Here is a 25,073-nt window from a genome sequence, read left to right on the forward strand (position 1 = left end):
CACTTCAGCACATGCAATACAAGCAGCCTATAAAGCCTGTGCCTTGGCGCCCATGCTTTTTTGCTGCTGTTGTCCAGCCATCTAGGAGAATATAGCCAAGAGTAGCGACCGTACAGTGCAATGTATAGCATACAAGCATAAGTACAAATGAACACTTCAGCGCATGCAATACAAGCAGCCTAGAAAAACTGTGCCTTAGCACCCTTGCTTTTTTGCTGCTGTTATCTCGCCATCTAGGAGGGCATATAGCCAAAGATAGCGACCGTACAGTGCAGTGTATAGCATACAAGCAGAAAATACAAATGGACACTTCGGTATTTAGTGGGGTCAGCACTTCAGGTGCTGCTTACCGCCCGCCTATAACGCGGGTGTGTGGTCGCCAGAGCCCTGTGAGTGGTTGCCCAGAGCATGTCTCCGTTCCCCAGCTCGGACTGCGTGCAGGAATGGCTGCCGGCGTCCTTCTCCAGCTCGTTTGACGAGGGGCGGGCCGTGGGCGTGCCCCAGACAAGAGCGGGAAACTGGTGTCCCACTGTGTCCAGTGAAGGGGGCTGGAGAATGCAAAGCAGACTCCAGCCCTCGGCGCTGACTGTCTGTACAGCGTCCCGCCTCTCCCCTGACTGGCAGGGCTGGAGGCGGGAACGAAACGAAAACTAGGCCGCAAAGCCGGGGACTCGAGTAATAAGCGCGGCCGTCCATGTGCACGGCCAGCGCGGAAGTCCCCGGCGCACCACAAGTCCCAGCCGCGCCACAATGTAAAAAACACCCAGCAGCGGCCGGCGCGGCAGTTCCCAATACATAAAGTCACTCAGCAAAGCTGTAGTGAATAATAGCACGAGCGCTCCGCGCTGTTGCCCCCGGCGCACTAACACTCCCAGCAATGCTGGTGTGTGTGTGCGCGCTTGCCCGGGGACACAGAGTGCCTTAATGTAGCAGGGCCTGTCCCTGACGATACTCAGCTCCATATCCAGCAGGTTCTCTGGGTCTGTGGATGGAGCCCGGTCTCAGTGCCTGGAGACCTGTAAGATCCCACTTCGCCCAGAGCCCTGAGGGGGGATGGGGAAGGAAAACAGCATGTGGGCTCCAGCCTCCGTACCCGCAATGGGTACCTCAACCTTACAAACCGCAAGTGGGGTGAGAAGGGAGCATGCTGGGGACCCCATATGGGCCCACTTTTCTTCCATCCGACATAGTCAGCAGCTGCTGCTGACTAAACAGTGGAGCTATGCGTGGATGTCTGACCTCCTTCGCACAAAGCAGAAAACTGGTGAGCCAGTGATCCCACTGGGGGTGTATAGCCAGAAGGGGAGGGGCCTTACACTTTTTAGTGTAATGCTTTGTGTGGCCTCCGGAGGCAGTACTATACACCAATCGTCTGGGTCTCCCAATGGAGCGCCGAAGAAAATAGATATCTTTATTCTAATGTCAGTAAAAACAACGAAATGAAAAATTAGACATGTTTTCAAGTCTGTTTCCCTTATTTTCCTGGTGTGCACATTATATACTCTTTCCGGGCTGTTCATACTTCATGGATTGGTGATCTGACTTATTTTTTCATTTTGCTACTTTGTAACAATTGTATCCAGACTTGTTAATTCTCTATGAAGGCTGCCTTGAATTCTAGTTTGCTACAATGTATCAATGCAGAAGAATTCTATCAGTCTGGAGTTCAGGCTGCTGAGCTCACAGAGAATGGGATACAATTGTAACAAACCCTCAGCTGTGAGAATTATTAGCCTAGGATATGTTTAAGCCTCAGATATTGGGATTGTTCCCATTCACTGATAGAAAACAGCGATTTTAAAAAATGATCGGAAATTAAAGGGAACCTGTCACCAGATTTTTGGGTTCTAAACCAAAACTAGCACCTTAAGTGGCGCCTGTGCTGCATTCTGTAAAGGTGCATGCTGTCCCCGGCCCCCCCCTATATACCCCACAAATACCTTTATAAAATTTCCTGCTATGTTTGCTAATCATTGGGTCTGATCCAATGGGCGTCCTTGGTCGGGCCTGTGCCTCCTCTTGACACTGATTGCCGTCCTCCTTTGATGATTGATGTGGATGACATCTCCAGCACTATCCACGCAGCCAGGCAAAATCCCGCACCTCCGCAGAGACATTGTCAGCTCGCGCAGGTGCACCGATGTTTACGGCTCTGCCCGCAGTTAGGCAGAGTGAAATGTGCCTGTGCGCGCCGGCACATTGAGATTGAGATTTTGACTAACTACGTGGAGGACATCAAAGGAGGACAGCATTCAGTGCTGAAAGGAGGGACAGGAACCGCAAAGTAGGACGCCCATCGGACCAGACCCAACGATTAGCATACATGGCGGGAGATTTTATAAAGGTATTGTGGGTTCTCCAAGGGGAGTCAGGGGACAACATGAACCTTTACAGAATGCAGCACAGGCGCTGCTTAAGGTGCTAGTTTTGGTTTAGCACTCAGAAATCTGGTGACATGTTCCCTTTAAACCCCAATAGGGAGCATTTGTTTCCGTTCTATGCCAGAACTGGCATGAAAAAGTTGTAAAATTTGGCACAAGGGGCATTTGTGTAGATACTTTTCTTTTTTCTCTTTCTGGTGGCCCCACGGTTCATGGATGGAGTAGATTGTAGTTTTCGGTACACTTATAAGATTTGACAAATTTATTATGAGGCTTGAGTCTATCAATCCTTTTGCCACACCTTATGCCAGCAGGTTTTTGGTTCAAGTCTGGCATATGCCAGGGAGCAATTTACTATGTTTTTCTGTCCTGAACTCCAATTTCCTTAACATTAAGTGGTTGAAAACATAAGACAATCATTTCCATAAACTGCAACGCAAACTGAGAGCAGAATTACTGCTCATGACAAATGACATTTTACTGAATCAGAGATGGGGGCGCTGTTGTATTGGTGTCTATGGAAAAATGTCACTGTCTGTGGTGAAAAGTGGTACTGCAATTCACATATGTAAGCGTCCACGCTCTGCTCTGTAATGCTTAAACATGATGGCTCCTCACCTTTGTCTGCAGGAAATTTGCAATGATCTTGGTGTCAGAGTTAAGCTTCAAAGAGCGAATATGGCAATCAACGTCGCCTCTCACCGGAGGAGAAATTTTAGCATTCGGGAAGCATGAAGAATTTATGGAAAAACCAAAATGACGGACGAACTGCAAGAAGTCAACCGTCTGGTCTTGGTTAAGTATGAGGGTCTTCCAGACTCGCCGTACTTCCTCTCTGGAGATCTCTGGACTGACATTACACCTGCAAAGCAAGATTGTAGCGTTTTCGAGAATCAGATTTCGGGTCATATTGCGTAAGTTTCATGGTAGAAAATCTGGAAATCCAAACACTTCTCTAAGTTTTAGAACATTTTCACAAAAATGAGAATATTTTCATTTTATATTGGCTGTGTAACCTCTCCCTGACCTTATGGAGTCCTAAAAAAGGCAAGAAGTAGTAAATGGTGGCGTTCTGGGCTTATTTCAGGGTTTACCCCCCCGTGCAGCCCCTGACGGGAGCACTTACGCACTTACCGTTTCAGCAGCTGATACAAGGTTTCCGCCGTCATTCTCCGCGCGTTCCGCTCGTCCATCTCGTTGAAGTTCAGCTCCAGAGTCTCGTAGTCGTTCTTCACGAAACGTCTGATGATTTCTGTGAGCTGCAAAATGATGAGAAGATGAGACGATGCCACCGGAGACACAAATAATCCAGTCTTTTCAGTTTCCGGCAACAAATCCTGTACCCAGCGATGTCCTGTCCAGTGCTGGAGCAGATCTGAGACATTACTGATTCTTTGTGCTGATCACTATGGGGCAGTCTGTGTCACACTGCCATGGAGGAGACCAGGGTTATGTGGGCTTCATGTTTATGACTAGGGCAGCTACCGACACAAAAGATGGAAACTGACAGAAAAAGACCCGAAAGTACAATTATATGACGGTGTCCTCTGCTCTTCTGTATATTTAAGGGTTGCTGCAGCTCCTATCACCAGTATCGAGATGTGAGTGATGCCGGTGACATCACATCTACTAGAACCTTCTGTCACAGCTGCGGCTCAGTCAGTCTCTGCCTGAAGCCGCAGTGATCAGTCACGTTCTGTAATGTGACTTCAGTATATAGCAGAGCCGGGATCAGCACGGGACCTCTTGCGGATTACGTCAGACCTGCGTGTTTTGGGGGTTAATAAATTGGAGAAAGAAGGTATTTTTTTTTTTTTAAATAAAGCATTTTTCTGTGTTTTGTGTTTATATCTTTTTTACTTACATGGTTAGTAATGGGGGGGGTCTCATAGGTCCCTACCAATTACTAATCCAGGGTTTAGTGGCAGCTGTGATTTTTTAAAAATTACAGCTGTCATCCTTTTATATTACCATGATTGCCACCACACCAGGGCAATCAGGATGAATGGGTAGAGTGCCAGAATTGTTGCATCTAATGGATGCGACAATCCCGGGCGGCTGCAGGCTGCTATTTTTAGGCTGGTGGGCTCCCAATAACCATGTGCCTCAACAGCCTGAGAATACCAGACCCCAGCTGACGGCTTTATCTTGGTTGGGTATCACAATTGGGGGGGACCATGTCATTTTTTAAAATTATTTATTTAACTAATTAAAATAAAAGAAAAAACGCATGTGGTGTCTCGTATTTTGAAACCCAGCCAAGATAAGCATGTGGCTGTGGGCTGCAGCCTGTAGCCATATGCTTTATCTGTTTTGGGTATCAGTATACGGGGGACCGAACGTAATTTTATTATTTTGTTTATTTTTCTAGTCCATTAAAGGACCCAGAGAGCCTTCGGGTCCCCTAATGGACAACCAATCAGAGACACCAGCAAGTCGGCAGTCTGACTGCAACCAATCACATACACTGTCACAGACAGAAAGAACCCGAACAGGAACCGGACCTACAGGTAAAAGTTTATATTCAGCTCCAGGACCCGGACACCCGATGTTTAGTACGAACCCCAAAATTTACAGTTCTGGTTTTCTCATCTCTAGTTAAGACTTTCACTCTTATGATTCCAAATACAAGGTACAAAAACAAACAGGAGACCCTGCTCCCCTATAACGCCCTCTGAAGCTGCAGCTCCCTCCTGTCTCTCCTTTTTCTGTCAAACACATAGTGATAGCATGAAGGACACTATTTAGTAGTAATAAGTGTGAATCCAGCACTGGGGAGACATAAAACACTTTCTAGAAAGTAGCAGAAAGGAGGAGGTTATACAAGATGACTACAACCCACCCCAACTAACCTTTCGTTCAAACATATAGCAGCAACATGAAGGATATTATACACTAGTAATATGAACTGTTGCTGTGAATCCTGCACTTGGGTGAGATAAAACACTTACTAGAAAGCAGCAGTGTCTGTCTGTAACCCCTCCTCTCCACCTCAGTTTTGCTGCCATTGCCCCTTCTCCTCTCCACCCTCCATATACATGTTTAGGAGGCAGCTGTAACCTGATCTCTAAGTGGAGCTGAAGATATTTTTGCTCTCAGCTTAATCTACCTGATGTAACGTTCGCCGCTGGAGATGGTGCTGCGGCGAGCTAAAGTGGACCCACTGGACCACAGGGGATCCCCGGGCCTACGCATACATGGGTAGAGGACCGAAACGGTAGCAGTTGACCCCCAGGACAGGGGCAGACACAGGAGCAGACAGGACTGAGTCTTAAGTGCAGGCAGGGACCACCAGGGTGGCTCAAGGCAGACAGCAAAGGCAGGACAGATAGGCAGTCTCAAGCACCAACAAGGCAGGATGGACTGGTAGCAGGTACAGGCAGGAACAGGACTGGAACCAGGTGCCAAACTCAACTAAACTTAGGGTGTTGAACAGGCACCTCCCATACTGGGAGCATGCCTTAAATACCCAGTGCCTCTCAATGATAGGCTGAATTGCACTTCCTAGTAGTTGTGGCTGGCCCTTCAAGAGAGGGGTAGTGGCGCGTGCACACCCCCTTGGAGCACTCCCAGAGGTCCTGTGATGTGCAGACAGACTCCGGGACAGGGAGGGAGGGGGCACCCATGTGGAGGAGCGCAGAGATGCTGGGCAGCATAGGGGGAGCCGGCTGCATCGGTGAGCGACAGCGCGTCCCTGCAGGAGGAGAGAGCAAGGAGTGCAGGGACGCAGCACTACACCTGATTTCCCAGTGAATTTGGATGAGCTGATCAGTTTAGGATACAGGGGAGGAAGACAGAGGATGTGATTACTGGAGAAAGACGTCTCCTGTCCTGTGTATAGAGGGATAATACAGTTAAAGCGAAGTGACTGATTACATCAGGAATTATTGATAAACGGATTTCAAACTTAAATACAATTTAATCAATTTTTTTAATAGTTCTGTATGAAAAGACACTAAAGTCTTCACACTAAAGCCTGCTTTACACGTTACGATTTCGCATACGATATCGTATGCGATCGTAAGCGCCCCCATCGTATGTGCGGCACGTTCAATTTGTTGAATGTGCCGCACAAACGATTAACCCCCGTCATACGCACTTACTCGTCCATACGACCTCGATGTGGGCGGCGAACGTCCACTTCCTGGAGTGGGAGGGACGTTTGGCGTCACATCGATGTCACGCGGCAGCGGCCAATAGAAGCGGAGGGGCGGAGCTGAGCGGGACGTAAACATCCCGCTCACCTCTTTTCTTCCGCATAGCCGGCGGGAGCCGCGGGACACAGGTAAGATCTGTTCAATGTTCCCGGGGTGTCACACACTGCGATGTGTGGTACCTCGGAAACATTGAACAACCCGACGTGCAATTCTTCAGGATTCAACGACGTATATGTGATGAACGTTTTAACGTTCAATCGCAATCGCACGTAGCTGTCACACACTGCAATGTACCTTACGATGCCGGATGTGCGTCACTTACCACGTGACCCCGCCAACACATCGTAAGATATATTGTAGCGTGTAAAGCGGCCTTTAGGGATAATTATATATCAATATTTCCTGTTCTTTCAGGGAATCCATATTTGCACCAATAATGTGACTCTGACCGCATCTTTTGCATTGAAGCACCTGTCATTGTAATTCTGCCTGTGATGCTAATGAGCCTGCTGAAAAGACTTTAATAAAAAAAAAAAATCAGGAAGCACAAAAATTACGAAATTACCCCAGATCTTCATTTGAAACATAAAAAAAAAGAAAACAATTTTCAAAAATGTATTTAGCATAAAAGCCTGACCTAAAGACTGGGCATTTTTCTGATGATACATTCCCTTTATTAATTCCCATACAGAACATGTGGGCCCTGTACCTGCTCCGCGCTGCGCTCTCTCGTTCTGCTTCCAGCACTGTTATTGGTCACTTTTGCTTTTCGGCTGCAGTCGGTCAGAACCGTCTCACGTCCGTCCCAGATGCTGAGATTCCCATCTCTGTAAGTGCAGAAATACTTTTCTTTATTTTACCTTTGACTTTATGCACAGCTCTCGAGGCGGCAGAACTCCATGCTGCAACACATCTGCCGATCACCAGAGATCCAGGAAACTCCACATCTTCCATAATGAATGGATGCAACAAGAAAAGAAAACCAGAACAAAAAGCAAACCGCAAACAACAAGTAATCAAAGTACCACACCTCTGCTGCACAGTACACTGCTGATTGTGCTGCTCTGTTACCAAAGAAATTAAAGAAATCAAGGAGATCAGTATTCCTCTCGAGGAATGGATGAGGCCAAAAATATCAATAATAACAGCAATTAACTGTTTAACCACCAGAGGGCGAACTCGACAGATTTAATCAGATTTTCCATCCGCCCGGAGACAAACTAATCACAATAGTCACATTGTATCCAGCAATAAATGTTTCATATTGAAGAAAAGTGTATTATCTTCCACCGGCAGCAATCACTAATCTCACTAATTGCTTTTATTTCTTACCTGCTATCGAACCTGGCCATAAACTCCAAATATCTGATATCTCCAAGATGATTAATGGGTAACTTCTCCATCAGATAGGAAAATTCTTCATCTGTTACCTTTATAGAAAACCTACAGAAAATCAGAGAGATTCTCCATTATATGCAGTGTTATAGTAGTTATATTCTTGTACATAGGGGACAGTATTATAGTAGTTATATTCCTGTACATAGGAGCAGTATTATAGTAGTTATATTCTTGTATATAGGGGGCAGTATTATAGTAGTTATATTCTTGTATATAGGGGCAGTATTATAGTAGTTATATTCTTGTACATAGGGGCAGTATTATAGCAGTTATATTCTTGTACATAGGGGCAGTATTATAGTAGTTATATTCTCCTACATAGCAGACTGTATAATAGTAGTTATATTCTTGTACATAGGGGCAGTATTATAGTAGGTATATTCTTGTACATAGGAGGTAGTATTATAGTAGTTATATTCTTGTACATAGGGGCAGTATTATAGTAGTTATATTCTTGTATATAGGGGGCAGTATTATATTCTTGTACATAGCGGGCAGTATTATAGTAGTTATATTCTTGCACATAGGAGGTAGTATTATAGTAGTTATATTCTTGTACATAGGGGCAGTATTATAGCAGATATATTCTTGTATATAGGAGGCAGTATTATAGTAGTTATATTCCTGTACACAGAGGGCAGTATTATAGTAGTTATATTCTTGTACATAGGGGCAGTATTATAGTAGTTATATTCTTGTATATAGGAGGCAGTATTATAGTAGTTATATTCTTGTACATAGAGGGCAGTATTATAGTAGTTATATTCTTGTACATAGCGGGCAGTATTATAGTAGTTATATTCTTGTACATAGCGGGCAGTATTATAGTAGTTATATTCTTGCACATAGGAGGCAGTATTATAGTAGTTATATTCTTGTACATAGAGGGCAGTATTATAGTAGTTATATTCTTGTACATAGGGGCAGTATTATAGTAGTTATATTCTTGTATATAGAGGGCAGTATTATAGTAGTTATATTCTTGCACATAGGAGGCAGTATTATAGTAGTTATATTCTTGTACATAGGGGCAGTATTATAGTAGTTATATTCTTGTATATAGGGAGCAGTATTATAGTAGTTATATTCTTGTATATAGGGGGTAGTATTATAGTAGTTATATTCTTGTATATAGGGGGCAGTATTATAGTAGTTATATTCCTGTATATATGGGGCAGTATTATAGTAGTTATATTCTTGTAAATAGGGGCAGTATTATAGTAGTTATATTCTTGTACATAGGGGGCAGTATTATAGTAGTTATATTCTTGTATATAGGGGCAGCATTATAGTAGTTATATTCTTGTAAATAGGGGCAGTATTATAGCAGTTATATTCTTGTACATAGGGGACAGTGTTATAGTAGTTATATTCTTGTATATAGGGGCAGTATTATAGTAGTTATATTACTGTACATAGAGGGCAGTATTATAGTAGTTATATTCTTGTATATAGGGGCAGTATTATAGTAGTTATATTCTTGCACATAGGAGGCAGTATTATAGTAGTTATCTTCTTGTACACAGGGGGCAGTATTATAGTAGTTATCTTCTTGTACATAGGAGCAGTATTATAGGAGTTATATTCTTGTACATAGAGGCAGTATTATAGTAGTTATATTCTTGTATATAGGAGCAGTATTATAGTAGTTATATTCTTGTATATAGGGGGCAGTATTATAGTAGTTATATTCTTGTACATAGGGGAAGTATTATAATAGTTATATTCTTGTACATAGAGGCAGTATTATAGTAGTTATATTCTTGTACATAGGGGGCTGTATTATAGTAGTTATATTCTTGTATATAGGGGGCAGTATTATAGTAGATATATTCTTGTACATAGGAGCAGTATTATAGTAGTTATATTCTTGCACATAGGAGCAGTATTATAGGAGTTATATTCTGTCTTTACTATCAGGTCATGTAATGTACAGACACAGTTTGCATTGTATTGTGTTTTGTGATCTCTTGGGTGGATTTGCTGCACATAACTATATTTGATGAATAAATTTACCTTCTTTCCAGGATTTCTCTGAAATCTTTCTGGCTGACAGTCTGCAGGTTATTTTTATCCACTCTTCTGTAAGTATAGAAGACATGTCATGTTAGTAATTTTTATCTTTCGGGGCGTGTATGTATATTTTGGCCACATTCCTGTTCTGGTTTCTCTAATGCTCAGACCGCCATGTATACAATCCATGCAATCTATGGATGTGACAAGTTTCATACGGGGGTGAGTTACAGTATTGGCAAAGGAAGCCATTGCTTCTCGGTGTTGACCTTCCCATCCACAATACTGGCAGGTGGAGCAGTTCCTCTATGACGCTGTATGTCGTCACTATGTGACAGTTCAGCATTACAGTACACAGCTCTCACCTAAATTCAGAAAGGAGAGAGTTAAAGTCGGTGTGGAGAAAACGTAAGAGTTTGTCGTGCGCCGCGCCGGCTGTGGATAAAGAGCTGGAAGATTCCTCATTCCCGGACCTGGATGAAACAGAGGATGAGAAAACAAGTTATTACCACTTCTACTCATTAGAATATCTGTATTCAGGAAGATGCAGCCGCCATATTAATGTCATTGTGTGACATAGCGTCTCATAATGCAAACGAGTGGCAGAAAGTTGGACGCAGCTGGTCCCAGTATTATGGGGTGACAAGACAACATTATTTCCCTTTTATTCGCTGCAATGTAGGAGCGATCTGTGTCCATGCGACCTGTGTTGTGGCCAATAAACACAAGACTTATTCTACACAGACACTGAACCAGCAGCGTCTGCAGGTAGACATGACTATCTGCAGACTAAGGGTACCGTCTCACTAAACGACGTATCAGCGATTCCAACCACGATATGACCTGGTCAGGATCGCTGGTACGTCGCTACATGGTCGCTGGTGAGCTGTCAATCAGGCAGATCTCACCAGCAACCAGTGACCAGGCACCAGCCAGCAGCGACTCGTGGTAACCAAGGTAAATATCGGGTAACTAAGCAAAATGCTTTGCTTGGTTACCCGATATTTACCCTGGTTACCAGCGCACACCGCTTAGCACTTGCTCCCTGCACTCGTAGCCAGGGTAGACATCGGGTTACTAAGCAATGTGCTTCGCATAGTTACCCGATGTGTACTCTGGCTACATGTGCAGGGAGCCAGCACTGGCAGCCTGAGAGCGGCGTATGCTAGTAACCAAGGTAAATATCAGGTAACCAAGCAAAGTGCTCCGCTTAGTTACCCGACGTGTACCTTGGCTACGTGTGCAGGGAGCAGGCAGTCGGCGTCTGGCAGCGGCGGACGCTGGTAACCAAGGTAAATATCAGGTATCCAAGCAGAGCGCTGTGCTTAGTTACCCGATGTGTACCTTGGTTACCAGCGTCCGCAGCTGCCAGACGCCGGCTGCCTGCTCCCTAGACATTCAGATCGTTGCTCTCTCGCTGTCATACACAGTGATGTGTGCTTCACAGTTGGAGAGCAACGAGCAAAAAATTAACCAGAGCAGAGTGTAACGAGCAGCGATTTCACAGCAGGAGCCACGTCGCTGCTCAGTGTCACACACAGCAAGATCGCTGATGAGGTCACTGGTACGTCACAAAACCTGTGACTCAGCAGCGATCTCGATGGTGATCTCGCTATGTGAGAAGTAGCCCTAAGGCTATGTGCACACAGTGCGTTTTTGCGCGTTTTTCGGGTGCGTTTTTGGCCTCAAAACTGCATGACTTTGCTTCCCCAGCAAAGTCTATGAGTTTTCAATTTTGCTGTCCGCACACAACTGTTTTTTTAAGCTGCGTTTTTGAGCTTGGACAAAAAATGGACATGTCAATTCTTTCCTGCGTTTTTCTGCGTTTTCCCCCCATGCAATGCATTGGAAAACCGCAGAAAAACGCAGAGATCAAAAACGCAGCAAAACGCAGCCAAAAACGCACCAAATCGTGGTAAAAACGCATGCGTTTTTGCCGTGTTTTTTTGACGCGGGTGTGTTTTTAGCGGCCAAAAACGCAGCGTCAAAAAAATCGCAGTGTGTGAACTTAAGCTGGTGTCACACTAAACGACAGCGACAACGACGTCGCTGTTACGTCACCATTTTCGGTGACGTAACAGCGACCTTGTAAGTCGCTGTTATGATCGCTGCTTAGCTGTCAAACACAGCAGAAGCAGCGATCATAAGGTCGCTGTGCTACATGTTCAGAGAGCAGGGAGCCGCGCTTAGCGCTGGCTCCTTGCTCTCCTGCAGCACACATCGGGTTAATTAACCCGATGTGTGCTGCAGCTACATGTCACAGTGCAGAGAGCAGGGAGCCGCGCGCACTGCTTAGCGCTGGCTCCTTGCTCTCCTTGCTACAGTATACATCGGGTTAATTACCCGATGCATACTGCAGCCACATGTCACAGTGCAGGAGCCGGCGCTGGCAGCAAGAGCGGAGGCTGGTAACCAGCGTAAACATCGGGTAACCAGGGAAAGGTCTTCCCTTGGTTACCCGATGTTTACGCTGGTTACAGCTTACCGCAGCTGCCAGTGCCGGCTCCTGATCGCTTCATTTCGTCGCTCTCTCGCTGTCACACACAGCGATGTGTGTGTCACAGCGGGAGAGTGACGACCAAAAAATGAAGCTGGACATTCAGCAACGACCGGCGACCTCACAGCAGGGGCCAGGTCGTTGCTGGATGTCACACACAGCGACAGCGACGGGACGTCGCTGCAACGTCACAGAAAATGGTGACGTAGCAGCGACGTCGTTGTCGTCGTCGTTATGTGTGACACCAGCTTTAGCCTAAAACCACAGTAATGTGTTATCTGCAAAGACACTGAATTAGCAGAGTCTGGACGAAGAGATAGCTTAAGACAATGGGAGGGAATTATCTGCACAGACACTGAACCAGCAGCATCTGCAGGGATAAATCACTCTCTACAGCCTATGATCACAGCACTGCGTTATCCTGAATGACACTGAATCAGCAGAGCCTGGACGAAGACATAGCTAAGACTATTGCAGTGAATTATCTGGGCCTGAAAAGAAGTATGAGCTCCAGAAAAAAAAAAAAAATCAGTGCATATTCTGGTGTAGAAATAGAAACAGTGCGGCTGGCAATGATACTTCAGCCTAAGACCTCCGCATTGCAGACACTGAACCAGCAGGAGCAGCCACCAGACTACAACTAAGTGCATCAGTGACCTAGCAGAACTCTGAGCACAGCTCTGGTTGTGACTAGAGTATAAGAGAAGGAAACAAAAATGACAAAGATGAGATGATTGAAAAGATCGAGCACCAATCATGAAAGTCAGGTCCTATCTAATCCCAGTGTTTGTCCCATGATACAATGCCAGGACCGTACCCCCAGCCCGGGTTTCGGGGGACCTTGCACCCTCTTCCAGTCTGACTTCGGGTTTGAAGACACTGCAGGAATTCCAGGTAATTGACAAGATTTAGCGTCTCGTCCAGTCCACAGCGAGATAAGAAATGACCCAACTGATCCCTGGAGAGATGGAGATGAAACGTCGCCAGGACTTGGAGGAAGCTTTCTTTTGTTACCTGAGAAAAAACAATGCAGAGCACAGTTAAGGTCCAGTCACACTAAGCAACTTACCAGCGATCCCAACAACGATAGGGATCGCTGGTAAGTTGCTAGGAGGTTGCTGGTGAGATGTCACACTGCGACGCTCCAGCGATCCCACCAGCAACCTGACCTGGCAGGGATCGCTGGAGCGTCGCTACACGAGTTGCTGGTGACCTCACCAGCAACCAGTGACCAGCCCCCAGCGCCGCGTGGAAGATGCTGCGCTTGGTAACTAAGGTAAATATCGGGTAACCAACCCGATATTTACCTTGGTTACCAGTGCACGCAGCTACACGTGCAGAGAGCAGGGAGCAGCGCACACTGAGCGCTGGCTCCCTGCTCTCCTAGTTACAGCACACATCGGGTAATTAACCCGATGTGTACTGCAGCTACATGTGCACAGAGCAGGGAGCAGCGCACACTGAGCGCTGGCTCCCTGCTCTCCTAGTTACAGCACACATCGGGTTAATTAACCCGATGTGTACTGCAGCTACATGTGCACAGAGCAGGGAGCAGCGCACACTGAGCGCTGGCTCCCTGCTCTCCTAGTTACAGCACACATCGGGTTAATTACCCGATGTGCGCTGCAGCTAAATGTGCACAGAGCAGGGAGCAGCGCACAATGCTTAGCGCTGGCTCCCTGCTCTCCTAGTTACAGCACACATCGGGTTAATTACCCGATGTGTGCTGCAGCTAAATGTGCACAGAGCAGGAGCCGGCACTGACAGTGAGAGCGGCGGAGGCTGGTAACAAAGGTAAATATCGGGTAACCAAGGACAGGGCTTCTTGGTTACCCGATGTTTACATTAGTTACCAGCCTCCGCAGAAGCCGGCTCCTGCTGCCTGTACATTTAGTTGTTGCTGTCTCGCTGTCACACACAGCGATCTGTGCTTCACAGCGGGACAGCAACAACTAAAAAATGGCCCAGGACATTCAGCAACAACCAACGACCTCACAGCAGGGGCCAGGTTGTTGCTGGATGTCACACACAGCAACATCGCTAGCAACGTCACAAAAGTTGTTCGTTAGCAGCGATGTTGCTAGCGATGTTGCTTAGTGTGACGGGGCCTTTATGGGGACGTCCAAGGATTTCTGGAACCAATCAAATTGGTTATTTCAAGGATAAAAAAAATGAACAACCCGGAATACAAAAATGGCAGTTAAAAAAAAAAAAGATTTAAAAAGTTATGTAATGTAGAATGCAGTAAGCACAAAGAAAAAGAATAATTACATCTGATATTAAAGGAGCCACAATGGAAAAGGAGACGAGAGGGAAGAAAAAGAAGGAGAGAGTGGACAAAAAGACTGAAGGAACCAAAAGACAAAGACATATCACTGTATGTGAGCGGTCAGTGTGCGGCATGTGTGCAGTGTGAAGACGGAGAATGTGTGCAGCACATGAGCAGTGAGTGTGCAGCATGTACATAACAAGCTCGCGGCACATGTCCAGTGTGAGAGCGGAGAATGTGTGCAGTGCTGGAGCAGTGAGCGCGCACCACGTGTCCAGCATGTACATAACAAGCTCGCGGCACGTGTCCAGTGTGAGAGCGGAGAATGTGTGCAGCGCAGGAGCATTGAGTGTGCGCCATGTGTCCAGCATGTACATAACAAGCTCGCGGCACGTGTCCAGTGTGAGAGCGGAGAATGTGTGCAGTGCTGGAGCAGTGAGCGCGCACCACGTGTCCAGCATGTACATAACAAGCTCGCAGCACGTGTCCAGTGTGAGAGCGGAGAATGTGTGCAGCGCAGGAGCATTGAGTGTGCGCCATGTGTCCAGCATGTACATAACAAGCTCGCGGCACGTGTCCAGTGTGAGAGCGGAGAATGTGTGCAGCGCAGGAGCATTGAGTGTGCGCCATGTGTCCAGCATGTACATAACAAGCTCGCGGCACATGTCCAGTGTGAGAGCGGAGAAAGTGTGCAGCACAGGAGCACTGAGTGTGCGCCATGTGTCCAGCATGTACATAACAAGCTCGCGGCACGTGTCCAGTGTGAGAGCGGAGAATGTGTGCAGTGCTGGAGCAGTGAGCGCGCACCACGTGTCCAGCATGTACATAACAAGCTTGCGGCACGTGTCCAGTGTGAGAGCGGAGAATGTGTGCAGCGCAGGAGCATTGAGTGTGCGCCATGTGTCCAGCATGTACATAACAAGCTCGCGGCACATGTCCAGTGTGAGAGCGGAGAATGTGTGCAGCGCAGGAGCATTGAGTGTGCGCCATGTGTCCAGCATGTACATAACAAGCTCGCGGCACATGTCCAGTGTGAGAGCGGAGAATGTGTGCAGCGCAGGAGCATTGAGTGTGCGCCATGTGTCCAGCATGTACATAACAAGCTTGCGGCATGTGTCCAGTGTGAGAGCGGAGAATGTGTGCAGCGCAGGAGCATAGAGTGTGCGCCATGTGTCCAGCATGTACATAACAAGCTCGCGGCACATGTCCAGTGTGAGAGCAGAGAATGTGTGCAGTGCTGGAGCAGTGAGTGTGCGCCACATGTCCAGCATGTACATAACAAGCTTGCGGCATGTGTCCAGTGTGAGAGCGGAGAATGTGTGCAGTGCTGGAGCAGTGAGCACGCACCACATGTCCAGCATGTACATAACAAGCTCGCGGCACGTGTCCAGTGTGAGAGCGGAGAATGTGTGCAGTGCAGGAGCAGTGAGCACGAACCACATGTCCAGCATGTGCATAACAAGCTCGCGGCATGTGTGCAGAGTGACAGCGGAGAATGTGTGCAGTGCTGGAGCAGTGAGCGCGCACCACGTGTCCAGCATGTACATAACAAGCTCGCGGCATGTGTCCAGTGTGAGGACAGAGAATGTGTGCAGCGCAGGAGCAGTGAGCACGCACCACATGTCCAGCATGTACATAACAAGCTTGCGGCATGTGTCCAGTGTGAGGACAGAGAATGTGTGCAGTGCAGGAGCAGTGAGAGCGCACCACGTGTCCAACATGTACATAACAAGCTCACGGTATGTGTGCAGTGTGAGAGCGGAGAATGTGTGCAGTGCTGGAGCAGTGAGAGCGCACCACGTGTCCAACATGTACATAACAAGCTCGCGGTATGTGTGCAGTGTGACAGCGGAGAATGTGTGCAGTGCTGAAGCAGTGAGCACGCACCACATGTCCAGCATGTACATAACAAGCTTGCGGCATGTGTCCAGTGTGAGAGCGGAGAATGTGTGCAGTGCAGCAGCAGTGAGTGTGTGCACCATGTGTCCAGCATGTAGACAACAAGCTCGCGGCATTTGTCCAGTGTGAGAGCGGAGAATGTGTGCAGCGCTGGAGCAGTGAGTGTGTGCACCATGTGTCCAGCATGTACATAACAAGCTCACGGCATGTGTCCAGTGTGAGGACAGAGAATGTGTGCAGCGCAGGAGCAGTGAGTGTGCACCACGTGTCCAGCATCTACATAACAAGCTTGCGGCATGTGTGCAGTGTGAGAATGGAGAATGTGTGCAGTGCAGGAGCAGTGAGCACGCACAACATATCCAACATGTACATAACAAGCTCGCGGCATGTGTGCAGTGTGAGGACGGAGAATGTGTGCAGTGCTGGAGCAGTGAGCGCGCACCACATGTCCAGCATGTACATAACAAGCTCGCGGCATGTGTGCAGTGTGACAGCGGAGAATGTGTGCAGCGCTGGAGCAGTGAGCGCGCACTACGTGTCCAGCATGTGCATAACAAGCTCGCGGTATGTGTGCAGTGTGAGAGCGGAGAATGTGTACAGTGCAGGAGCAGTGAGCGCGCACCACGTGTTCAGCATGTACATAACAAGCTCGCGGCATGTGTGCAGTGTGACAGCGGAGAATGTGTGCAGTGCAGGAGCAGTGAGCGCGCACCACGTGTCCAGCATGTACATAGCAAGCTCGCGGCATGTGTGCAGTGTGACAGCGGAGAACGTGTGCAGTGCTGGAGCAGTGAGCGCGCACCACGTGTCCAGCATGTACATAACAAGCTTGCGGCATGTGTGCAGTGTGAGAGCGGAGAATGTGTGCAGTGCAGGAGCAGTGAGCGTGCACCACATATCCAGCATGTACATAACAAGCTCGCGGCATGTGTGCAGTGTGAGGACAGAGAATGTGTGCAGTGCTGGAGCAGTGAGCGCGCACCACATGTCCAGCATGTACATAACAAGCTCGCGGCATGTGTGCAGTGTGACAGCGGAGAATGTGTGCAGTGAAGGAGCAGTGAGCGCGCACCACGTGTCCAGCATGTAGATAACAAGCTCGCGGTATGTGTGCAGTGTGAGAGCGGAGAATGTGTACAGTGCAGGAGCAGTGAGCGCGCACCACATATCCAGCATGTACATAACAAGCTCGCGGCATGTGTGCAGTGTGAGAGCGGAGAATGTGTACAGTGCTGGAGCAGTGAGCGCGCACCACGTGTCCAGCATGTACATAACAAGCTCGCGGCATGTGTGCAGTGTGACAGCGGAGAATGTGTGCAGTGCAGGAGCAGTGAGCGCGCACCACGTGTCCAGCATGTGCATAACAAGCTCGCGGCATGTCTCCGGCATTTAAGCAGCACATGTACGGTTTGTGTCCAGTGTTCATTTATACAGGAGCCATATATACTGGAGATGATGAGACCCTCGTGGCTCCAGTCGGATTTTTCTCTGACTACGGACCCCCATCACTCCCTATAGGGCCACCGCACAGGCGATTGTTATACTCACCGCACCAGATCCCTGTGGGTCGAATACTGAGAATTCCCCTCTCATGGCTCGAGCCCCTTCTCTGAACTTCTCTTTTAGCCACTTCTCTATACTCAGAGATAATTTCCGTTCATTTCCAGTTTTGGAGACTTTTCCATTGGTTGTTCCTGTGAAGGTGAAGGGCACGAGTCACTTTATTATCGGAGCTTTGTTATTATTTTCCAGTCACATCTGAAGCTGCTTGTTGTGATCAGAATTCTGGATGCAGCTTTGGTTGTGACTGGAGAAGAGGACGTGATGAATGAAGATAAGGAGAAAGTAAAGAATACAGTGTACATGGCTGCCTTGTGACATAATGACATACTCATCTGCCGCGGCTCTCGGCTGTCGGACACCTTCTGCAGCGCACACAGTAGGACGCTGCGCTTCTCCTCGGGTCGCTTCGTACCTAGGTGACATTGTAAGTCATCGAAGCTCAGAACAGACGTTTCATCTTTGACATATCTGTAAAGTAACCATAAAGAAACATAGATGATAATAAGGAAGGAGGAGACCCTGGGCCGCAGAGCTTGCACTCCGCAGCGATTCACTGACCTGCTCCACAGCTTTTTATATTCCTCTTCTGACATCTTTATTCCAATCTTGGTCAGGACACTTTGGAGTTCAGTAGTGTTTACACAATCATTCGGAAAGAGTTTCAACAGCTCAAAGTATCTGTAATTGATAACAAAAGCAGTAAATGCACAAATCACAATCAAATCAATTTGATAGTGTATTTGTAGCCTGCAGTACCACTAATGACCACTGTCTGGGTGCAGACATTCCATATACACCAATACAACAGCGCCCCCATCATTTATTTAGCAGAAATAAAAATATTATTTCTATACTATAAGTGTAGAACAGAATCTCCTACAGATCTACACATCAGATGCATGCGGCAAATCTATAGGATGAGGTCTTCATTACTGAACAGATAGGTTTGGGGTCTGGAGGGATCAGCGGCTGCAGGACTCAGCTGGCGCTTTCCATTTCTAAGTAACACATAATGGACTAGAGATGATGACAATGGACGTCCACGGAGCAAACCGGGAGAGGTGACAGAAAGTCGGGTCAGAACCAGAGAGTCCAGAGAACAGCAGAATCTGATACTAAAAGAGCAGCGTCCAGGATCAGGGTCAGGCAGAGATGTCAGTCAATGGGGTTAAATCCAGAAGGTATAAATGGAGCAGGAGACGGGTCAGAGCACAAAGGGTCAACCCAATACTACACAGATTGGCCGCCAAACCCAACAGAACCGTCATTACCATGCAGAACATCTGTACCATTCATGGCTCACACTGCCCAGCAGAAGGGGAGAATATTAACATTGGTGCATACTGGGCGGCGAGTACACTGTCAGCACCACCTAAACTGGAACAGCCATGCCAAACAGTGGAGGCCACCAGTGTGCTCAAAAGTGGAGGTCACCAGTGTGCTCAAAAGTGGAGGCCACCAGTGTGCTCAAAAGTGGAGGCCACCAGTGTCACCAACAGTGAAGAACACTAAGGTGCCCAAGAATGGAGGACACCAGCGTGCACAACAATGGAGGACACCAGAATGCCCAACAGTGGAGGCCACCAGTATGCCCAACAGTGGAGGCCACCAGTGTCCCCAACAGTGAAGAACACTAGGGTGCCCAAGAATGGAGGACACCAGTGTGCCCAACCATGGAGGACACCAGGGTGACCAACACTGGAGGACACCAGGATGCTCAACAGTGGAGGACACCAGGATGCTCAACAGTGGAGGACACCAGGATGCTCAACAGTGGAGGATACTAGGGTGCCAAAGAGTGGAGGTCACCAGCGTGCCCAACAAAGGAGTTTATCAGTGTACCCAGCAGTGGAAGACACCAGGGTATCCAACAGTGAAGGCCAGCATTGTACCCAACAATGGAGATCACCAGCGTGCCAGCATTAGAGTCCACTAGCGTGCACAACAATGGAGATCTCTAGCATGCCCAACACTAGAGGCCACCAACAGTGAAGGCTACCAATGTGCCAGTCAGTCAAGACTAATAGTGGAGGCCACCAGCATGCATAACAGTGGAGGACACCAACAGTGGAGGCCACCAGTGTGCCCAACAGTGAAGGCCACTATCATGCCCAACAGTGGAAGCGCAAAAAGGAGGGGAGCCAGCACTGCTTATGAGTGGCATGCAACAATGAAAAAATAAAAAATGTAATATTCACAAATTCATTCCTACTGTAACAATTCAATGAGATTTTTTGCAAATAATTGATCAATGATTTGAGCCCCCCTGCCCCGTCACGGCAAATCTCTATAGGGGGATCCCTACACTATATTTATAATATATATACGTACCATAAGGTCTCGTGTAATGCGCAGGACCATATAAGAACACTGCCACACACACTGGCACCTGGGCTGCTTTATTCGCAGTTGTCAGTCCTGGCAGCATGGGAACGGTTCAGACATGTCTCGGGTAAGTGGTGTTCTTATATGGTCCTGCGCATTACACGAGACCTTATGGTACGATAATAATATATAACATAGTGTAGGGACCCCCCTATAGAGATTTGCCGTGACGGGGCAGGGGGGCTCAAATCATTGATTAATCATTTGCAAAAAATCTCATTGAATTGTTACAGTAGGAATGAATTTGTGAATATTACACTTTTTATTTTTTCATTGTTGCATGCCATTCATGAGCAGTGCTGGCTCCCCTCCTCTTTGCGTCCAACAGTGGAAGCCACCAGCATGCTCAACAGTGCAGGTTACCAAGAGAGGAGGACACCAGCGTGCCCAACAGTGGAGGCCATCAGCATGCCCAACAGTGGAGGCCATCAGCGTGCTCAACAGTGGAGGCCATCAGCGTGCTCAACAGTGGAGGCCATCAGCGTGTCCAACAGTAGAGGCCATCAGCGTGCCCAACAGTGGAGGCCACCAAAGTGCCCAACAGTGGGGACCACCAGGGTGCCCAACAGTGCAGGTTACCAAGAGAGGACGACACCAGCGTGCCCAACAGTGGAGGCCATCAGCATGCCCAACAGTGGAGGCCAACAGCATGCCCAACAGTGGAGGCCATCAGCGTGCCCAACAGTAGAGGCCATTAGCGTGCCCAACAGTAGAGGCCACCAAAGTGCCCAACAGTGGAGGTCACTAGCGTGCTCAACAGTGAAGGTCACTAGCGTGCTCAACAGTGGAGGCCAACAGCATGCCCAAAAGTGGAGGCCACCAGTGTTCACCACAGTGAAGGTCACCAGCGTTACCAGCAGTAAAGGTCCCTAGCAAGCCCAACAGTTATGGCCTCCAGTGTGCACAACAGTGGAGGCCACCAGCATGCTCAACAGTAGAGGTTAGCACTGAAAAGCAAGGGCAAGACAGTTTAGTACAGAAGACTTGACTGACAGTATTGTGTTTTGGAAAACAATTGAGTTGTTAGCCACATTGGACGGAAGGCACATTGGGTGAATTATTGGAAATCACCTTGTCAGACACATTGATTGTCAAACATATTGGTTGTCAGAAACAATGGTTGAAAGACACAGTGGTTACACTGACTGGAAGACACATGGGTATTCAGACACATTGTTTGAAAGTCACATTGATTACTTTGGTTGTCAGACATATTAGTAGGAAGTCACATGAATTGTGGTTGTCACACACACTGGTTGTCAGACCCATCAGATGAATGACACACGAGTTGTCAGATACACAGGTTGTAAGGCATAGCGTTAGCCCAGCCCTGACACTATGGCTCCTGTGAGCCTCATATGACCTGTTACTAGCCATGTCCTTCAGCTGCAGATGAACCTCCGCTGCCGTCTTCAGAGACGTCTTTTGTTTCCTCCTCATGGGGTCCAGCCATTCTGGGGGAGACTGATCCTCCTCCAGCTTGAAATGCTCATAGAAGGCATCAAATGTGATAACTGGCTTCTCTTCCAGGTGAAACCTGCGAGAAGTAAGTAAAACTCCCACCAGTCAGTAAGAAGAATCCCACCAGTCAGTAAATAAAAATCCCACCAGTCAGTAAGAAGAATCCCACCGGTCAGTAAGTAAAACTCCCACCAGTCAGTAAGTAAAAATCACACCAGTCAGTAAGAAGAATCCCACCAGTCAGTAAGAAGAATCCCACCAGTCAGTAAGAAGAATCCCACCAGTCACTAAGAAGAATCCCACCAGTCAATAAGAAGATTCCCACCAGTCAGTAAGTAAAAATCCCACCAGTCAGTAAGAAGAATCCCACCAGTCAGTAAGTAAAAATCCCACCAGTCAGTAAGAAGAATCCCACCAGTCCGTAAGAAGAATCCCACCAGCCAGTAAGAAGAATCCCACCAGTCAGTAAGAAGAATCCTACCAATCAGTAAGAAGAATCCCACCAGTCAGTAAGAAGAATCCCACCAGTCAGTAAGAAGAATCCCACCAGTCAGTAAGTAAAAATCCCACCAGTCAGTAAGAAGAATCCCACCAGTCAGTAAGAAGAATCCCACCAGTCACTAAGAAGAATCCCACCAGTCAATAAGAAGATTCCCACCAGTCAGTAAGTAAAAATCCCACCAGTCAGTAAGAAGAATCCCACCAGTCAGTAAGTAAAAATCCCACCAGTCAGTAAGAAGAATCCCACCAGTCCGTAAGAAGAATCCCACCAGCCAGTAAGAAGAATCCCACCAGTCAGTAAGAAGAATCCTACCAATCAGTAAGAAGAATCCCACCAGTCAGTAAGAAGAATCCCACAAGCCAGTAAGAAGAATCCCACAAGCCAGTAAGAAGAATCCCACCAGTCAGTAAGAAGAATCCCACCAGTCAGTAAGAAGAATCCCACCAGTCCGTAAGAAGAATCCCACCAGTCAGTAAGAAGAATCCCACCAGTCCGTAAGAAGAATCCCACCAGTCCGTAAAAAGAATCCCACCAGTCCGAAGACGAACCCACCAGTCCGAAGACGAACCCATCAGTCAGTAAGAAGAATCCCACCAGTCAGTAAGAAGAATCCCACTAGTCCGTAAGAAGAATCCCACCAGTCAGTAAGAAGAATCCCACCAGTCAGTAAGAAGAATCCCACCAGTCAGTAAGAAGAATCCTACCAGTCAGTAAGAAGAATCCCACCAGTCAGTAAGAAGAATCCCACCAGTCAGTAAGAAGAATCCCACCAGTCAGTAAGAAGAATCCTACCAGTCAGTAAGAAGAATCCTACCAGTCAGTAAGAAGAATCCCACCAGTCAGTAAGAAGAATCCCACCAGTCAGTAAGAAGAATCCCACCAGTCAGTAAGAAGAATCCCACCAGTCAGTAAGCAGAACTCTCCCAGGTCTGTAACATTGAGGATGATGAGGACCGACCTGCACAGGAGCTGCTGAAACACCGCGGTATTAATGAAGCGTCCCAGGAATGTAGTGAGGATGATCAGTAACGATTCCCTATAAAAGAAAAAACGTGATCAGTCAGCGCCACCTGAAACGGCTGATAACAGTGAACAACAGATGGCATCCAACCTTTCCATAAAACATTTCCTATCTAATAGGATTTTCTGGGCTATTACAATTGTTGAAAATATAAACACTAAAGATTAATTTACTCCACGCTTCCTGCTTGTAAACTGGAGCTGTGCACCAATATGTCAGCCAAGGAAAGCCGGGCAGACGTGACAGCGGCAATGACTGCAGATCACCCAGCTTTCCCAGGACCAGATACATAGAAGGCATTATCTTCTGATAACATCAGAATCACTGACCAGTGCGGACACAGACAGACGGACCCCTGTGCAATCTAATAGCTCCTGATAATGCACAATTCCACCTGCTGTGGGGGGTCTGTGGCCCCCGTTACTCTTCTGCCCCCGCGGCTGCACAGGTTGCACCAATGATCCGTCCACCCCTGGGTTAGACCCTGCAGAGATTCTTATGCACTTATCTACATAGAGTTCTGCCCTCATATTACAGCGCAGGGACATAGGTGAGAAAAGTGGAAAAAAGTACCGGGTTATTCTTCCTCTGCCTTCTGGGTCATGTGACAAGAACAAACGCTTCAGGTTGTAGAATCCGCCAGAATGTATCTTCTCCAACAACTGACACCTCAACTGACATGACAACACAAAAAGTAAATAGAATGGAACGCTTCACTATACATGCATGATCCTGAGCTATATCCTGTATTATACTCCAGAGCTGCACTCACTATTCTGCTGGTGCAGTCACTGTGTACATTACATTACTGATCCTGAGTTACCTCCTGTATTATACTCCAGAGCTGCACTCACTATTCTGCTGGTGCAGTCACTGTGCACATACATTACTGATCCTGAGTTACCTCCTGTATTCTACTCCAGAGCTGCACTCACTATTCTGCTGGTGCAGTCACTGTGTACATACATTACATTACTGATCCTGAGTTACCTCCTGTATTATACTTCAGAGCTGCACTCACTATTCTGCTGGTGCAGTCACTGTGTACATACATTACTGATCCTGAGTTACCTCCTGTATTATACTCCAGAGCTGCACTCACTATTCTGCTGGTGCAGTCACTGTGTACATACATTACATTACTGATCCGCAGTTACCTCCTGTATTATACTCCAGAGCTGCACTCACTATTCTGCTGGTGCAGTCACTGTATACATACATTACATTACTGATCCTGAGATATCTCCTGTATTATACTTCAGAGCTGCACTCACTATTCTGCTGGTGCAGTCACTGTGTACATACATTACATTACTGATCCTGAGTTACCTCCTGCATTATACTCCAGAGCTGCACTCACTATTCTGCTGGTGCAGTCACTTTGTACATACATTACATTACTGATCCTGAGATATCTCCTGTATTATACTCCAGAGCTGCACTCACTATTCTGCTGGTGCAGTCACTGTGTACATACATTACATTACTGATCCTGAGTTACCTCCTGTATTATACTCCAGAGCTGCA

At 47.3% G+C, this 25,073-nt stretch overlaps 1 protein-coding gene across 2 annotated transcripts in view; it reads right to left on the bottom strand.

The window, feature by feature from the left end:
* Positions 1-25,073, bottom strand: part of LOC142313198 (EF-hand calcium-binding domain-containing protein 6-like) — a 78,528-nt gene that overhangs the window by 47,459 nt on the left and 5,996 nt on the right. Inside the window, exons 3-15 of one of the 2 annotated variants that reach the window (XM_075352180.1) lie at positions 24,120-24,220; positions 23,484-23,561; positions 21,926-22,099; positions 18,736-18,855; positions 18,506-18,645; positions 18,163-18,308; positions 13,264-13,460; positions 10,315-10,422; positions 9,953-10,018; positions 7,871-7,981; positions 7,248-7,365; positions 3,516-3,640; positions 3,000-3,243 (exon numbers count right to left, since the gene is read on the bottom strand). In XM_075352180.1, the coding sequence (XP_075208295.1) occupies positions 3,000-3,243; positions 3,516-3,640; positions 7,248-7,365; positions 7,871-7,981; positions 9,953-10,018; positions 10,315-10,422; positions 13,264-13,460; positions 18,163-18,308; positions 18,506-18,645; positions 18,736-18,855; positions 21,926-22,099; positions 23,484-23,561; positions 24,120-24,220 (1,728 nt within the window). The remainder of the gene's footprint in view (positions 1-2,999; positions 3,244-3,515; positions 3,641-7,247; positions 7,366-7,870; positions 7,982-9,952; positions 10,019-10,314; positions 10,423-13,263; positions 13,461-18,162; positions 18,309-18,505; positions 18,646-18,735; positions 18,856-21,925; positions 22,100-23,483; positions 23,562-24,119; positions 24,221-25,073) is intronic. The other variant, XM_075352181.1, reaches the window with a different exon arrangement.

Source organism: Anomaloglossus baeobatrachus, chromosome 5, assembly GCF_048569485.1.
Source record: "Anomaloglossus baeobatrachus isolate aAnoBae1 chromosome 5, aAnoBae1.hap1, whole genome shotgun sequence".
In the NCBI taxonomy this organism is placed as follows: Eukaryota; Metazoa; Chordata; class Amphibia; order Anura; family Aromobatidae; genus Anomaloglossus; species Anomaloglossus baeobatrachus.